Source organism: Notechis scutatus, chromosome Z (assembly GCF_049901735.1).
Source record: "Notechis scutatus isolate UNSWTSFEM ecotype Mainland chromosome Z, rNotScu1.2, whole genome shotgun sequence".
Taxonomy (NCBI): Eukaryota; Metazoa; Chordata; class Lepidosauria; order Squamata; family Elapidae; genus Notechis; species Notechis scutatus.
This window is the reverse complement of record NC_142025.1, coordinates 122,703,027-122,715,583: the sequence shown is the minus strand read 5'-3', so window position 1 is coordinate 122,715,583 and position 12,557 is coordinate 122,703,027. Positions and strand designations below refer to the sequence as shown.

Below are 12,557 nucleotides of genomic sequence, written 5' to 3'. Positions count from 1 at the left end.
TATTTAAAAGCACAACTATAATGACGTGGGAAAATACCCAAACAAAGCTGAATACCATACATATCTATATCTATATATCTATATCTATATCTATATCTTTATCTTTATCTCTATCTCTATCTATCTATCTATCTATCTATCTATCTATCTACAGATATAAATATATTTACATACATATATTTACATATATATATATATTTAAAAGTACAACTATAATGACGTGGGAAAATACCCAAACAAAGCTGAATACCATACATATATATAAATATATATGTGTGTGTGTGTGTGTGTGTGTGTGTGTGTGTGTGTGTGTGTATATATATATATGTATATGTATATGTATATGTATATAGATATAGATATAGATATAGATATATAGATATGTATGTATATTATAGATAGATAGATAGAGATAGGTAGGTAGGTAGGTAGGTAGATATAGATAGATATACAGATATACAAAATATATATGGATGTACAGAATATCTATGAATATACAGAATATATGTCTATGGAAGGAATATATACAACTGTACAGAATGTTTATGAACATATTGAATATAAGTATAATGCACAGAGAGTTTATACAAGATATATTATATGTTATCAGCGGAAGTATCAGTCAAAATTTATTATTAAACAATAAACAGAAAAAAACAACATGAAAAACAACGAACGCGATGCATACATAACCAAAAATTACAAATTTACATCGGTACATAAATATTAATCGTCTTTGTTACAATTACTCCTTTTTCTTTTTCTTTTTTTAATAAACCAGTGGTAAATCTTCTCCCAGATTTATATAATAATCAGATTCAGTCTTCAACTTTTCATTCTTGAGTTCCGTTTCAGCGCCCGACCCAATTTTTTCTATTTCTTTCCATCTCTTCTGGCGTATCGTTCGTTGCCTTTCCAACTTTGGGCACGAACTTATTAGGTATATTATGATATTTTCCAACATGGATTCCCCATAGAAAAAAAATAGAAAAGGTCTCCGCTGTTATTTTAATTTTAATTTTACAACCCCCGTCTTTTAACCCGTTTCTAATTCTCAGCCGATCGATTTGGGAGTTTTTCACATTGCCACCATACCTGGTGGTACCGTTCGCATTCCTTGGTTGCATTCCCAGCTTTTTAGGGGATGATTTCGGGGTACATTTTGGCTAATTAAAAAAAGTTTTTTATTGTTTTAAAGCAAACATTACACGCACAAAACATAAAAACATAAAACCCTCTTTCATTTTATATGCATACAGTGTGTCAGTGGGTTACAAATCTTTTGCAGTCATTAACCCGCCGTTTTCTATCCGTTTTCCACATTGTCAAACTAAGATATGCTCATATATTTATAATATATATATATATATATATATATAAAATTATATATGATATATTTTTATATATATAGTTGTTACTCATCCGTGACTAAGCTATTCCTTCCCTCACTTTCTACGAGATATTCCCAGTTTTCTCTCTTCAATTTTTATGTTCTACTTTTCAGACCGGCGGTTCGATAATGTCTTAAATATTAGCTTTTAGATCCATCGATTCCATTTCTGTCGCCAAATTATCTCGTCTTTTTGTCCTTTGATTGTGTCTTTTTGGTCCAACCGTGGATCAAACCAATCCCAGATCCTATCAAATTGTTTTTTTCTTCTTCTTGCTCTCTTCATTTCCAATGTCCGCTGACTCATTTCAGCACGGCCCATAATTTTTATAATACATAAATGATTATGATCAATAATAATAATAATAATAATAATAATAATAATAATAATAATAATAATAAAAACAATAATAATAATAATAAAAATTAATAATAATAAAAATAAAAATAAAAATGATAATAATAATAATAATCAATAATAGTAATAAAAATAATAAATAATGATAATGATAATGATAATAATTATTATTAATAATAATAATAAATAAAAAATAATAATTAATAGTAATAAAAATAATAGTAATAAAAATAATAATTAATAATAGTAATAAAAATAATAATTAATAATAATTAATAAATAATAATAATAATAATAATAATAATAATAATAATAATAATAATAATAATAATTAATAATAATAGTAATAAAAATAATAATTAATAATTAATAATAGTAATAAAAATAATAATAATAATAAATAATAATAATAGTAATAATTAATAATAATGATAATAATAGTAATAAAAATAATAATTAATAATAGTAATAAAAATAATAATTAATAATGATTAATAATAGTAATAAAAATAATAATTAATAATAATTAATAATAGTAATAAAAATAATAATAGTAATAAATAATAATGATAATAATGATAATAATAAATAATAATTAATAAAAATAATAAAAATAATAAAAATAATAAAAATAATAAAAATAATAATTAATAATAATGATAATAATAGTAATAAAAATAATAATCAATAATAATAATTAATAATAGTAATAAAAATAATAGTAATAAATAATGATGATAATAATAATAATGATAATGATGATAATGATAATGATAATAATAATAATAATAATAATAATAATAATAATAATAATAATAATAATAATAATAATAAAAAATAATCCTGCATTGGTATTTTCTCATTTCCCCCGCCTAATTCTTAGCCAATACAATCCTAGCCTCTGTTTAAACCATTTGCAATCCAATATTATTTCAGCTCTCGGTTGTTAAGAGTCCCGGGATCATTTGACGTGTGTCATTTTTTTATTTTTTTATTTTTTGGGGGCTAAGTTTGATGGCGGGATGAGCGGCCATTTTCTTTACGGGATGCCGCCCAAGTCCCGATTCCCGTCCTGTAAAATGGACCCAATCGTAACAAATTGATACCAATATTCAAAAACGGTTCCTCCAAGCCAGCATCGTTTCTTGGGGATTTTTTGGGGGAGGACGGGGACGCCCGCCCCGGGTGTGGTCACACCTGGAGGTTTGGCCACACCCCGGGTTGTGGTCACACCTGGAGGTTTCGCACGCCCTGGGTTGTGGTCACACCTGGAGGTTTCGCCACGCCCCGGTTGTGGTCACACCTGAGGTTTGGCCACGCCGCCGGTTGTGGTCACACCTGGAGGTTTGGCCACGCCCGGGTGTGGTCAAACCTGGTGGTTGGAAAGCTGGGGGTATTTTTTTGGGGGGGTCGGGGGTACCTACCTGCCTTGACTTGACCCCCGCCCTTTCCTTTCTCTCCCCTCCCCTCAGCCAGTGCCCTGTGGGACATCGAGACGGGCCAGCAAACCACCAGCTTCACGGGCCACAGCGGGGACGTCATGTCCCTCTCGCTCGCTCCGGACATGCGTTGCTTCGTCTCGGGCGCCTGCGACGCGTCGGTCAAGCTGTGGGACGTGCGGGACAGCATGAGCCGTCAGACCTTCACCGGACACGAATCCGACATCAACGCGGTCTGCGTGAGTGCGGCGTTGGAGCCGGCGGGGGTGTGGAGGGAGGGAGGGAGGGAGAACGGGGAGGAGGGTTTGTGTAGGAAACCCGGACTCCGAAGACCATGTTTGAGATCCAGGGGGTCTCGAACCCTCTCTAACAAAGCGTAGTTCAACGTAGAGGAAGGTTCAAGGGAAGAAAAAAACCCAAATTACACAGCTGTAGACTTACTAGCGGTCGTTGTCCGAGGGATCTCGGAGTCTTAGTGGACAACCAGCTACATAGGAGCAAGTTGCGTGCGGTGGCAGCCACTACTACTTGCATTAACAAGGGGGTTACAATCCAGATCAAGGGATGCATCCTGCAAAGAGGCTTACTAGCAGTAATTGTCAGAGGGATCTCGGAGTCTTAGTGGACAACCAGCTACCTAGGAGCTAGTCGCGTGCGGTGGCAGCCACTACTACTTGCATTAACAAGGGGGTTACAATCCAGATCAAGGGAGATATCCTGCAAAGAGGCTTACTAGTAGTAATTGTCAGAGGGTTAGTGGACAACCAGCTACATAGGAGCTAGTCGCGTGCGGTGGCAGCCACTACTACTTGCATTAACAAGGGGGTTACAATCCAGATCAAGAGAGATATCCTGAAAAGAGGCTTACTAGTAGTCATTGTCAGAGAGTTAGTGGACAACCAGCTACATAGGAGCTAGTAGCGTGCGGTGGCAGCCACTACTACTTGGATTAACAAGGGGGTTACAATCCAGATCAAGGGATTCATCCTGCAAAGAGGTTTACTAGTAGTAATTGTCAGAGGGTTAGTGGACAACCAGCTACATAGGAGCTAGTAGCGTGCGGTGGCAGCCACTACTACTTGGATTAACAAGGGGGTTACAATCCAGATCAAGGGATGCATCCTGCAAAGAGGCTTACTAGTAGTAATTGTCAGAGGGATCTCGGAGTCTTAGTGGACAACCAGCTACCTAGGAGCGAGTCGCGTGCGGTGGCAGCCACTACTACTTGGATTAACAAAGGGGTTACAATCCAGATCAAGGGATTCATCCTGCAAAGAGGCTTACTAGTAGTAATTGTCAGAGGGTTAGTGGACAACCAGCTACATAGGAGCTAGTAGCGTGAGGTGGCAGCCACTACTACTTGGATTAACAAGGGGGTTACAATCCAGATCAAGGGATTCATCCTGCAAAGAGGCTTACTAGTAGTAATTGTCAGAGGGTTAGTAGAGAACCAGCTACATAGGAGCTAGTCGCGTGCGGTGGCAGCCACTACTACTTGCATTAACAAGGGGGTTACAATCCAGATCAAGGGAGATATCCTGCAAAGAGGCTTACTAGTAGTAATTGTCAGAGGGATCTCGGAGGCTTAGTGGACAACCACCTACATAGGAGCTAGTCGCGTGCGATGGCAGCCACTACTACTTGCATTAACAAGGGGGTTACAATCCAGATCAAGGGAGATATCCTGCAAAGAGGCTTACTAGTAGTAATTGTCAGAGGGTTAGTGGACAACCACCTACATAGGAGCGAGTAGCGTGCGGTGGCAGCCACTACTACTTGGATTAACAAGGGGGTTACAATCCAGATCAAGGGATTCATCCTGCAAAGAGGCTTACTAGTAGTAATTGTCAGAGGGTTAGTGGAGAACCAGCTACATAGGAGCTAGTCGCGTACGGTGGTAGCCACTACTACTTGGATTAACAAGGGGGTTACAATCCAGATCAAGGGAGGGGACTCCTACCCCTCCAGAAAGCCGTAGTAAAGGCCACGCCTATGGGGACACCGCGGTGGCTCGGCGGCTTCTAAGACGCCGCGCTTATCGATCGGGAAGGTCGGCAGTTCGGCGGTTCGAATCCCCGGCGCCGCGTGACGGCGCGAGCTGCCGTTCGCCGGTCCCAGCTCCCGCCAAGGCTCAAAAAAGGCGTGTAAAGATGCAAGTCGGGAAATAGGCACCACCTTTGGCGGGAAGGGAGCGGCGTTGCGTGCGCACCCTTCGGTGTTTTAGTCCTCCTGGCCACCTGACCACGGAGACGTCTCTCTGTTAATCTGACTTTAATCTGATTTGAAGGAACAAAAGGACCAGGGGAGACAGGAGAGCAGCCTTCCAGTATTTGAGGGCGGGTGGGGGTTGGACTAGATGACCTACAAGGTCCCTTCCAACTCATAATCTGATTTTAAGGAACAAAAGGACCAGGGAGGCAGGAGAGCAGCCTTCCAATATTTGAGGGCGGGTGGGGTTGGACTAGATGACCTACAAGGTCCTTCCAACTCTGTTAATCTGATTTTAAGGAACAAAAGGACCAGGGAGACAGGAGAGCAGCCTTCCAATATTTGAGGGCGGGTGGGGTTGGACTAGATGACCTACAAGGTCCCTTCCAACTCTGTTAATCTGATTTTAAGGAACAAAGGACCAGGGAGACAGGAGAGCAGCCTTCCAGTATTTGAGGGCAGGGGTTGGACTAGATGACCTCCAAGGTCCCTTCCAACTCTGTTAATCTGATTTTAAGGAACAAAAGGACCAGGGAGACAGGAGAGCAGCCTTCCAGTATTTGAGGGCAGAGGGGTTGGACTAGATGACCTCCAAGGTCCCTTCCAACTCCGTTCATCTGACTTTCATCTGATTTTAAGGAACCAAAGGACCAGGGAGACAGGAGAGCAGCCTTCCAATATTTGAGGGCGGGTGGGGTTGGACTAGATGACCTCCAAGGTCCCTTCCAACTCTGTTCATCTGATTTTAACGAACAAAAGGACCAGGGGAGACAGGAGAGCAGCCTTCCTTGTAGGTCATCTAGTCCAACCCCCCTCTGCCCTCAAATGGTCTTTTTGTTCCTTAAAATCAGATGAAAGTTAGATTCACAGAGTTGGAAGGGACCTTGGAGGTCATCTAGTCCAACCCCCTTCTGCCCTCAAATACTGGAAGGCGGCTCTCCTGCCTCCCCTGGTCCTTTGTTCCTTCAAATCAGATGATGAGTTGGAAGGGACCTTGTAGGTCATCTAGTCCAACCCCCGCCCTCAAATATTGGAAGGCTGCTCTCCTGTCTCCCCGGTCCTTTTGTTCCTTAAAATCAGATTATGAGTTGGAAGGGACCTGTAGGTCATCTAGTCCAACCCTCCCTGCCCTCAAATACTGGAAGGCTGCTCTCCTGTCTCCCCCGGTCCTTTTGTTCCTTAAAATCAGATTATGAGTTGGAAGGGACCTGTAGGTCATCTAGTCCAACCCTCCCTGCCCTCAAATACTGGAAGGCTGCTCTCCTGCCTCCCCTGGTCCTTTTGTTCCTTAAAATCAGATTATGAGTTGGAAGGGACCTTGTAGGTCATCTAGTCCAACCCTCCCTGCCCTCAAATACTGGAAGGCTGCTCTCCTGTCTCCCCCGGTCCTTTTGTTCCTTAAAATCAGATTATGAGTTGGAAGGGACCTTGTAGGTCATCTAGTCCAACCCCCTTCTCCCCTCAAATATTGGAAGGCTGCTCTCCTGCTTCCCCTGGACCTTTTGTTCCTTAAAAATCAGAATGAAAGTCCTTAAACTTTGTCCTCAGCTCTTTACTTAAACGAGTCCTGGCTCATTCATTCCCCCGTTCGATCTCAATTGCTCCGCGACGGCCATTTTGAGGTGGGGGGGGGTGTAGGATCTTCCAACTCCCCGAAAAACTCTTAGTAGTTGTCTCCTCCCTCCCTCCCTCCCTCCCTCCCTCCCCCAGTTCTTCCCCAACGGAACGCCTTCACCACGGGTTCCGACGACGCCACCTGCCGCCTCTTCGACCTGCGCGCCGACCAGGAGCTGATGCTCTACTCGCACGACAACATCATTTGCGGCATCACCTCGGTCGCCTTCTCCCGCAGCGGCCGCCTCCTCTTGGCCGGCTACGACGACTTCAACTGCAACATTTGGGACTCCATGAAGGGCGACCGGGCAGGTGAGTGGCCGGCAGGAGCACACACCCCCTCAAATGAAAAAAACCCAAAAAGTCTTCCCAGGAACAACCTTTGACTGTAAGAAAATTCAGTCCAAAACAAGGTCAACACAAACGGTAACTTAAAAAGTCCAAACAAACCAGGCTTGAAAGCAAACACAGTTGGGAAGATGCCGGGAGCACAAAATAAGCTTCGCCGATAACCGGTAACTCACAATTTGCTTTCGACGACTTGCTTGCGCGCCGCTTCCCTCTTTTCTACGCTCTGTTCCCAGGTTGCAGCTCAGGAAGGGAATCAGGGCCCTTTCCTCTCCCCGTAAGCCAGTCAACCCCCTTGCTCCCTTCTCCATTCCTCCCTGCGTGCCTTTAGGATGGGCCGAATTCCTTCTCCCTTGTTGTACCTCTGTTGTACCTTCTCCCTTGTTGTACCTCCTCCTCTGCCCCGCCGGTTCTTTGCTCTTCCCCGGTTTCCTCCGCACCCAACGGAGCCGCACTCCCCGCTACTCGGCCTCCCGCTCTGAATCCGATTCCCACAGGGACGTGACAGGTCACTTCACCGGAAGCCCAACCGCGTTCAATTCTGGAGCCGGTCGGAAGTCCGATTCCCCACCCTCCTCGCGCGCCGTCCTTTTTTCCTCTACCGAAAGCGGCCCCCGCAGGCTTATGCAGGCCGAAGAATTAGGCCCGTTTCGTCCTTTCCTGAAAAAAAAATAGGCCCGTTTCGTCACTTCCCGTTTTTTGTGTGCAGCGGGGAGGGCGGGGGTGTCCGTCTGGGCCCGTCGGGGGAGGATGTCATGCCCCTGTCGGAGTCGAATTTGACGGGAATTTCCTAAATCCAGCTACCCGCTTGCGGCGCCACCTCGTGGTCAAGTGGTGACTTTCACGGGAGTTTCCCTAAACTCAGCTGCCCGCTCGCAGCACCCCCTTGTGGTCGAGTAGTGAATTTCAAAGGAGATTCCTACATTCAGGAAGCCCTTGCAGCGCAGCGCCCGGGTCAAGTCGCGAATTTCATCGGAGTGTCCTAAATTCAGCTACCCCCGCTTGCGACGCACCCAAGAGGCCAACCTGTGTACTGCAGCGGCGGCGTCCAGACCTTGCGACGCCCTCAAGAGGCCAACCTGTGTACTGCAGCAGCGTCCAGACCTTGCGACGCCCTCAAGAGGCCAACCTGTGTACTGCAGCGTCGTCCAGACCTTGCGACGCACCCAAGAGGCCAACCTGTGTGCTGCAGCGGCGTCGTCCAGACCTTGCGACGCACTCCAGAGGCCAACCTGTGTACTGCAGTGGCGGCGTCCAGACCTTGCGACGCACCCAAGAGGCCAACCTGTGTACTGCAGCGGCGTCGTCCAGACCTTGCGACGCACTCCAGAGGCCAACCTGTGTACGCCAGCAGCAGCGTCCAGACCTTGCGACGCACCCAAGAGGCCAACCTGTGTACTGCAGCAGCGTCCAGACCTTGCGACGCACTCCAGAGGCCAACCTGTGTACTGCAGCGGCGGCGTCCAGACCTTGCGACGCCCTCAAGAGGTCAACCTGTGTACGGCAGCGTCGTCGTCCAGACCTTGCGACGCACTCAAGAGGCCAACCTGTGTACTGCAGCGGCGTGCGTCCAGACTTTGCGACGCACCCAAGAGGCCCACCTGTGTACTGCAGCGTCGTCCAGACTTTGCGACGCACCCAAGAGGCCAACCTGTGTACTGCGTCGTCCAGACCTTGCGACGCACCCAAGAGGCCAACCTGTGTACTGCAGCGGCGGCGTCCAGACCTTGCGACGCACTCAAGAGGCCAACCTGTGTACTGCAGCGTCGTCGTCCAGACCTTGCGACACCCTCAAGAGGCCAACCTGTGTACTGCACCAGCGTGGTCCAGACCTTGCAACGCACCCTCTAAGTGGGAATCGGGGGAGGAGGCCAAGCTCCGTTGATTGTGGGAGAAACTGGGGAAGGGCAAAAAGTCTTGTCTGGGCAGAGCAAGGGAGAGGTAGAACAAAGGAGAAGGGAATTCAGAGGAAGAGCCAGGCCGACTCCCTGTTCATCCTAGGGCACGCAGGGAGGAACGGAGAAGGGAGCAACGGGGGTGGGCTGGCTTATGGGGGAGGAAAGGGTCCTGATTCCCTTCATTTTAAAGAGAGGGTTTTTAAAAAGGGAAGTTGCTCACCGCAAGTCGTTGGCAGCAAACCGTTAAGTTATCTTTGTTTGTCGAGGCTTACCTGGGTTCCTGCCGTCTTCCCAACAGGTGTGTGTGTGTGTGTGTGTGTGTGTGTTTGCTGGCCTTACAAGCCTGAAATTCCTTCTCCCGCCCTGTCCAGTTCATCGCCGCCCGCGTGGTTTGTTTGGACTTTTAAGTTACAGTTTGTGATGACCTTGCTGTGGACTTGAATTTCCTCCACTGTTCTTCTTCTCTCTTCCTCTCTCTCTGTATGTCTCTCTTTCTCCCTCTTTCTCTTTTTCTCTCTTTGTCTCCCTCTCTCTTTCTCTCTCTCTTTCTCTCTCTCTCTCTTTCTCCCTGTCTTTCTCTCTTTTTCTCTCTTTCTCCCTGTCTCTTTCTCCCTCTCTCTCTCTTTCTCTCCCTCTCTCTTCCTCTCTCCCTGTCTCTCTCTCTCTCTTTCTCTCTCTTTCTCCCCCTCTCTCTCTTCCTCTCTTTCTCCCTTTCTCTCTCTCTCTTTTCTCCCTCTGTCTTTCTCTCTTTTTTCTCTCTCTCTCTTTCTCCCTCTTTCTCTTTTTCTCTCTTTGTCTCCCTCTCTCTTTCTCTCTCTCTTTCTCTCTCTCTCTCTCTTCCTCTCTTTCTCTCTCTCTTTCTCCCTGTCTTTCTCTCTTTTCTCTTTCTCCCTCTCTCTTTCTCCCCCTCTCTCTTTCTCTCCCTCTCTCTTCCTCTCTCTCTGTCTGTGTCTCTTCCTCTCTCTCCCTGTCTCTCTCTCTCTCTTTCTCTCTCTCTCTTCCTCTCTTTCTCTCTCTCTTTCTCCCTCTGTCTTTCTCTTTTCTCTCTCTCTCTCTTCCTCTTTCTCCCTCTCTTTCTCCCTCTCTCTCTTTCTCCCTCTGTCTTTCTCTCTTTTCTCTCTCTCTCTTCCTCTCTTTCTCCCTCTCTTTCTCTCTCTCTCTCTTTCTCCCTCTGTCTTTCTCTCTTTTTCTCTCTCTCTCTTTCTCCCTCTTTCTCTTTTTCTCTCTCTTTCTCTCCCTCTCTCTTCCTCTCTCTCTGTCTGTGTCTCTTCCTCTCTCTCCCTGTCTCTCTCTCTCTTTCTCTCTCTCTCTTCCTCTCTTTCTCTCTCTCTTTCTCCCTCTGTCTTTCTCTCTTTTCTCTCTCTCTTTCTCCCTCCCTCCCTCTCTCTCTCTCTTTCTCCCTCTTTCTCTTTTTCTCTTTCTCTCTTCCTCTCTCTGTCTGTGTCTCTTACTCTCTCTCCCTGTCTCTCTCTTTCTCCCCCTCTCTCTCTTCCTCTCTTTCTCCCTCTCTTTCTCTCTCTCTCTCTTTCTCCCTCTGTCTTTCTCTCTTTTTCTCTCTCTCTCTTTCTCCCTCCCCCCCCTCTCTCTTTCTCCCTTTCTCTTCTCTTTCTCTCCCTCTCTCTTCCTCTCTGTCTGTCTGTCTCTCTTCCTCTCTCTCCCTGTCTCTCTCTCTCTTTCTCCCCCCTTTCTCTCTCTCTGTCTTTCTCTCTTTTCTCTCTCTCCCTTTCTCCCTCTCTCTTCCTCTCGTGCTCTCTCTCTTTCTCTCTCCCTCTCTCTCTCCTCCCCCCCCCGCTCCCTTGGGCTTCCGTCGCTAAAGGGATTTCTCTCTTCTTTCGCAGGGGTCCTCGCCGGCCACGACAACCGAGTCAGCTGCCTTGGCGTGACGGACGACGGCATGGCCGTAGCCACCGGCTCCTGGGACAGCTTCTTGAAAGTCTGGAATTGAACCCTGCCTTGGGGGGTGGGGGGGTGGATGGAGAAGTGGGGGCGGGGCTGGTGGGAGACGGGCAGGAGCTCCACCCCCCTCCCCCAATCCGGTCTCTTGCCTCCCCCCTCCCCCGCCTCTGCTGTGGCCTTGAGCCTCCCCTCCCCTCAGCTGGCTGCCCTCCTCCTCCTCCTCCTCTTTCTTCCTCTCCTCCACTTCAAACGTTTATTCTAAGCCTGATTCCCACCTGCCACGTGATCTGACGGAAGCGGGAGGGGGGCGGGCGGCGGAGGACGGCGGCCATGCCGCCAACCCAGCCGGGAGCAAGGGGGGGGGCAGCGGGTGCCAGCCCCTCCCAAATAAAAAGGTTATTGAGGGGTTATCAACGCAGTCCTGTGGTGATTTCATCGAGGGGATCGGCGGGGCTGGGAAGGGTGGGGCGAAGCTTTTTCGGGGTGCGCCGTGTCCCCCCCAGCATAGCCTAGCACGGGGTCTCGAACCGCCAGCCGCTTTTAAAAGTTTTGCCGACTTCCAACAAACCCAGAATGCCTTTGGGACCTCCTGCATTCCTTTGGATAGGTATCGTCTCTTCTGGCCTGGAATGGAGAACGGAATCAGGACCCTTTCCTCCCCCATAAGCCAGCCAACCCCCGTTGCTCCCTTCTCCGTTCCTTCCTTTGACTCTCTTTGTCATCCCTTCCTCTGCAATCTCATTGTAGACCGTTTACTCTCTTGTCATCCCTTCCTCTGCAATCTCCTTGTGGCCCTTTTACTCTCTTTGTCATCCCTTCCTCTGCAATCTCGTTGTGGCCCTTTTACTCTCTTTGTCATCCCTTCCTCTGCAATCTCATTGTGGCCTTTTACTCTCTTGTCATCCCTTCCTCTGCAATCTCATTCTGGCCCTTTTACTCTCTTTGTTATCCCTTCCTCTGCAATCTCATTGTGGCCCTTTTACTCTCTTTGTCATCCCTTCCTCTGCAATCTCATTGTGGCCCTTTTACTCTCTTTGTCATCCCTTCCTCTGCAATCTCATTGTGGCTCTTTTACTCTCTTGTCATCCCTTCCTCTGCAATCTCGTTGTGGCTCTTTTACTCTCTTTGTCATCCCTTCCTCTGCAATCTCGTTGTGGCCCTTTTACTCTCTTTGTCATCCCTTCCTCCGCAATCTCATTCTGGCCCTTTTACTCTCTTTGTCATCCCTTTCTCTGCAATCTCATTGTGGCCCTTTTACTCTCTTGTCATCCCTTCCTCTGCAATCTCATTCTGGCCTGTTTTACTCTCTTGTCATCCCTTCCTCTGCAATCTCATTGCAGCCCTTTTACTCTCTTGTCATCCCTTCCTCTGCAATCTCATTGTGGACCGTTTACTCTCTTGTCATC

General features: G+C 46.8%; 1 protein-coding gene across 1 annotated transcript in view; it reads left to right on the top strand.

Annotated features, from left to right (window-relative positions):
* GNB2 (G protein subunit beta 2) overlaps nucleotides 1-11,258 on the top strand; it is a 38,257-nt gene extending 26,999 nt beyond the window's left edge. Inside the window, 4 exon segments of the mRNA XM_087947628.1 lie at nucleotides 3,225-3,420; nucleotides 3,900-3,906; nucleotides 7,106-7,321; nucleotides 11,094-11,258. Of these exon segments, the coding sequence (XP_087803754.1) occupies nucleotides 3,225-3,420; nucleotides 3,900-3,906; nucleotides 7,106-7,321; nucleotides 11,094-11,200 (526 nt within the window). The 3' untranslated portion in view covers nucleotides 11,201-11,258.
* Nucleotides 11,259-12,557: the final 1,299 nt, after the last annotated feature.